This window comes from Ammodytes marinus (assembly GCF_949987685.1).
Source record: "Ammodytes marinus genome assembly, chromosome: 21".
Classification (NCBI taxonomy): Eukaryota; Metazoa; Chordata; class Actinopteri; order Uranoscopiformes; family Ammodytidae; genus Ammodytes; species Ammodytes marinus.
This window is the reverse complement of record NC_137225.1, coordinates 10810555-10814835: the sequence shown is the minus strand read 5'-3', so window position 1 is coordinate 10814835 and position 4281 is coordinate 10810555. Positions and strand designations below refer to the sequence as shown.

General features: G+C 52.1%; 1 protein-coding gene across 1 annotated transcript; it reads left to right on the top strand.

Annotated features, from left to right (window-relative positions):
• Nucleotides 1–378: 378 nt before the first annotated feature.
• amer2 (APC membrane recruitment protein 2) lies at nt 379–2517 on the top strand (the record flags this gene model as incomplete). Its single annotated transcript, XM_080050191.1, has 1 exon — nt 379–2517. The coding sequence occupies one exon, from the start codon at nt 379–381 to the stop codon at nt 2515–2517; it is 2139 nt and encodes a 712-aa protein (XP_079906317.1).
• Between the last annotated feature and the right edge of the window lie 1764 nt (nt 2518–4281).

The following is a 4281-nucleotide window of genomic DNA, read 5'->3' as shown; positions in this document are numbered from 1 at the left end:
ACAGACACTGGCACCCCGCCAACGTTGACGAAAGCAGCTTAGCCCACCCAGTTGCCATGGATACAGTGAGGAGCAGCTCCTAGCATGTGTGTGTGCGTGTGTATATGTGTGTGTGTTTGAGAGAGAGAAGAGGGAGGGGATGGAGGGAGGCAGTGAGAGAGAGAGAGAAAACCAGCAGGCAGGCGTTAGAGCAAGTCAGAGTGGGAGCGAAAGAGCACCAGACAGCAGGGTGGAAAGAGAGCTAGAGAGAGAGAGAGAGAGAGAGAGAGAGAGAGAGAGAGTGTGTGTGTGTATGTGTGGCCAGAGAGGGGACAGAAAGGCAGCTAGTGAGCTCAGGGAAAAGACGACAGTGAGTGGGAGCGTTTAAAGTGCCGGATAATGGAGGTGCAGTCGGAGTGTGTGGAGCCTCCCGTGGCCCCGCAGTGTGACCCCCAGCCCACGGGGAAGATCAACAAAGCTGCCTTCAAACTCTTCGGAAAGCGGCGCACCGGCTCCGGGATGGCCAGCTTCTTCTCCTTCAGGAACAAAGGGAACAACAACGGGAACAACTCTGACAATGGGAATAATTCACTGAACGGCAACGGCTCATCGGCGGAGCTCGTTAGGAGCAGGACCCACGACGGACTGACGGGCTCCAACAACAGCGACACTGACGGACAGCAGCAGCAGCAGCGAGGAGAGGGTCCTGCTAGCCTGGAGGCGGGCCCAGTCAGGTCTCTCAGCAAGTCGCTAAGTTTCTTCTCTCTACTCCGACGCGGGAGTTTCAGGTCAAGTGACAATGGAGGGGCCAGCCTGGTCAGAAGAGGCAGGGGCCTAAAGGGCTTCTTCAGCAGCATGCGATGGAGACGCAAGGAGAAAACAAACGAGGCTGCAGAGAGGGACGAGTCGGAGGGCGCCAAGCGGGACAAGGACGGCGAGATCGTCGACTCGGGAAAGGCGAAAGACATCACGCTCACCCTCGAGCCGCTTCCACATCATCACCAGGACGACTGTGGAGAGACAGACCAACTCACTGACTCACAACTATCAAACCTAGAGACTCCCTCTACTAGTGTTACCATGACACCTCCACACTGTGTTGCCATGATGCCAGGGCCATCTGGTGAGCCAGACTCCGCCTTCCCTTACACACCCACTGACTCGCCACTGCGCCCCCCTCCTATCCACAAAGCCAAAGCCTCAGTGTCCAGCCTCAGCCCCTCGCTCGCCACACCCCCTTTGGAACGTTGCAGCGCGGGCGACCCGCCCTCCGAACCCTCTGTTGACCGCCTTTGCTCTCTCCTCTTCACTGACGTCACGTCCCTCAAAAGCTTTGATTCGCTGACGGGCTGCGGGGACATTATTGCCGACGCGGACGAGGAGGGGCCAGCGGGCAATGGCGGAAGTGGCACCAGCAGCAGCAGCAGTGGTGGAGGAGGAGGAGGAGGAGGGGGGAATAGCGTGGGAGCGTGTGTTGGGAGACCTGTTGTTGACGTCACCAGCGCTGTTACTCGTAGCTCCCCGTCCAAAACCTCTCTACCTTCCCATCTGACCCATCACCATCAGACCATGTTCTCTGTTTCCCCGAGCCCATTGCCTACCACCACCAGCCTCCCGGCCCGGGCGCGGGTACCACCACCACCGCCGCCGCGAGAGCCCCCATCCGGCAGCGGCGTGGTGGCCTACATGGGCGGAGGGGAAGAGATGGCGAGTCCCGAAGGGGTGGACGACGCCGACATGCAGGGGCTCTGGCACATGCTGCCCTCGACGGGGGACAACTCTCCCGCGTTGCCCCGATCGCACCAGCCTCCTTCTTCTACGCCCACCTCCACGTATCCCCCCCGCGCCACTTCCCACCTGCCCTCGGCCCTCAGGAGTGCAGAGCGAAGGTTACCCCAGGTCAAGGCACTGGGCCTCAGTAAGATTCCGGTGGTGGGCGCAGGGGCAGGAAGCCGGGCAGCTAAACCCCCCCTCCCTCAAGCACAAGGCCGTCATCCCACATCGCCCGGTGAGAAAGAGCCACTTAGCGACGAGGGCTACTGGGACACGCCCTCGGCGACGCCCACGGCAACGCCCGACGAGAGCCGGCTGCAGCGAGGTAACCAGAAGCTGGGACTGTCACGAGACAGTTGCTCTGGAGACCACCTGTACGACCTCTACAACGAGCCAGAGGAGGAAGGGCAGGAGGCAGAGGAAGATTTAAACAGCACTCCCTCTCCCTCCACTCAATACAAACTGAGCCCCGACTCCCCAACTACTCCGCCTTCCTCCTCCTCCTCTTCCTCCTTCCAATCGATGAAGGGCAGCGCCAGCCTTCCCCGGGAATCCAAGATCCCAGTAAGCAGCAGGCAAACCCCGCCTCCCCACTCCGCGAGCCAATCAGCCCTTTCCTCTGTTCTAGAGGCCGAATCCCCTCCACCAAAGACCCAGGTGCCCCAACCAGCTCGCACCAGAATTCCTGTATCCAAGGTGCCCGTCCGTCGGTCTGGAAACAAACCTAGTGGCAGCGCAACCAAAGGTAGTGCCCACAAGAAGTAGGTCCTGTCAAACGGGTGGTTCTATGTATGGATTTGAGTGCACACATCACTTCAGTGCTGTTTGTGCTGAGCCGAAACCTTCTTCCCAGACCAAGAAAAATGTTGAGCTGTAGAGTTAACGGCCTATAAATTCCTCTCAAATCTTAAAAGCTCTCATACTTTTAAGAGTGTTTGGCTTACGACAGGCTCCAATAGAATAAGTGGTTTTTGTTCACTTGAGAAAGTCACGGGGAGACTCCAAAAAAGCTGGGTTAACACTTCACAGCTCTCACTGGAACTTTGGAGGTTGACTCTCAACTATCCAAGCACTCGCAATAGACACATTTGCCTTGTAGCTTTCCTGGAAAAGCTCCTGACCTGCTGAGTTTTATAGCTCTTGACTGCATACTGCTAAAAAAGAAAAAAAAAAAAAAAGAGCACCTTTTTATCTTTTACATCTTTCTCGAGGAATTCCACATGGCATAACATGATTTGCTCATAAGGACCTAATCTAATGAAGAATTTTTTTTGATCATGTCCAATCTGTAACAAATAACCTCCTAATCTTCTGATTTTAGAGCCAAAGTATAAAAGAAACAGTCATCATTTCACCGCCTCCAATAATCGTTGACGGACTCAACGGCCTGGAATAACCCATCATTTTTGATTGGCTGTTGTATGTTTGTTTGTTTTTTCATTCTGAACATGGTCTTCTTTTGAATTAATCTGCAAATATACAAATGAAATCGGAACTGGTTTGATTAATTGTTTACTTGACAGCTCCAAACGTGGCAAAGCTGCCCTGCAGAAGGCCACACCAACAGCTTGATTTTGTGAGTGAGAGATCTTGTTTGTCTTGACTGGTCCAATTTCATTGTGAATGGACTTCAAGATTGGCTTCAGCCCTTTGCATTTGGATCTCACTTATAGCCCACTGCATCGACCGAAGTACATCTATCGCACGTCAATCTCTGGGATTTAAAACTCTTGAATTACCTATGGAAACCTACAAAACTATCGCAATACTCAAACCTGGAGGGATCCCTTACACTGATGCTTCAATACACACAAGCACACACAAAGCCAAAATCATACATGCACAACACAAATAACCGTACATTTTCTCTCCCTCTCTGACAGGCACACCGGTCAGGGATCATCATCTAGCACTGAATGCTCTTAGTAACGCACCACTGTTCAACCTTTAGCACTGTCTTTGTAGCGACACTGGATTGACTTTATTTTCTAAGTGCACACGCACAAAAAAAAAATTTTTCGAGTTAGGAATTTTTTCTTGACTGGATTTCATACTCTTTTTTTTAATAGCCCCCTCCTTCTCAAGTTTGCACGCATCTTGAACTGTGATCGCACCGGCTTCTCAATACTCTGTGCTTTTCTGTTCTGCCATGTTCTACTCTTCTTACAGGGAGGCATCCTTGCTGTCAGCCAGTGTTTAGAGAGCCAGAATATGCCTGCAAGTGTTTTTAAATAGGCTGCGATCCAAAAAAAAAAAGAACTGACAAGGGTTTCAGACAAAGTAAAGAAGTTTGAGTCACGTAATCAACTAGAACCAAGCTTAAAATGCAAAGCAGCATTTGAGGTATATGATGCTAGGCCAGTTTCAGTCCTTATACCCTTCCTGTGCAGAGAAACATTGTACAACTTTTTTCTTGAATCCAACACAGCTGTGTGTGAATCTGAATGTAGCGTGACATTGTTATAAATCATTGGTGGGCATATATTTTCCTGTGTTGGTCCTCTTTGTCCCTCTTATGCGGGGGCAAGA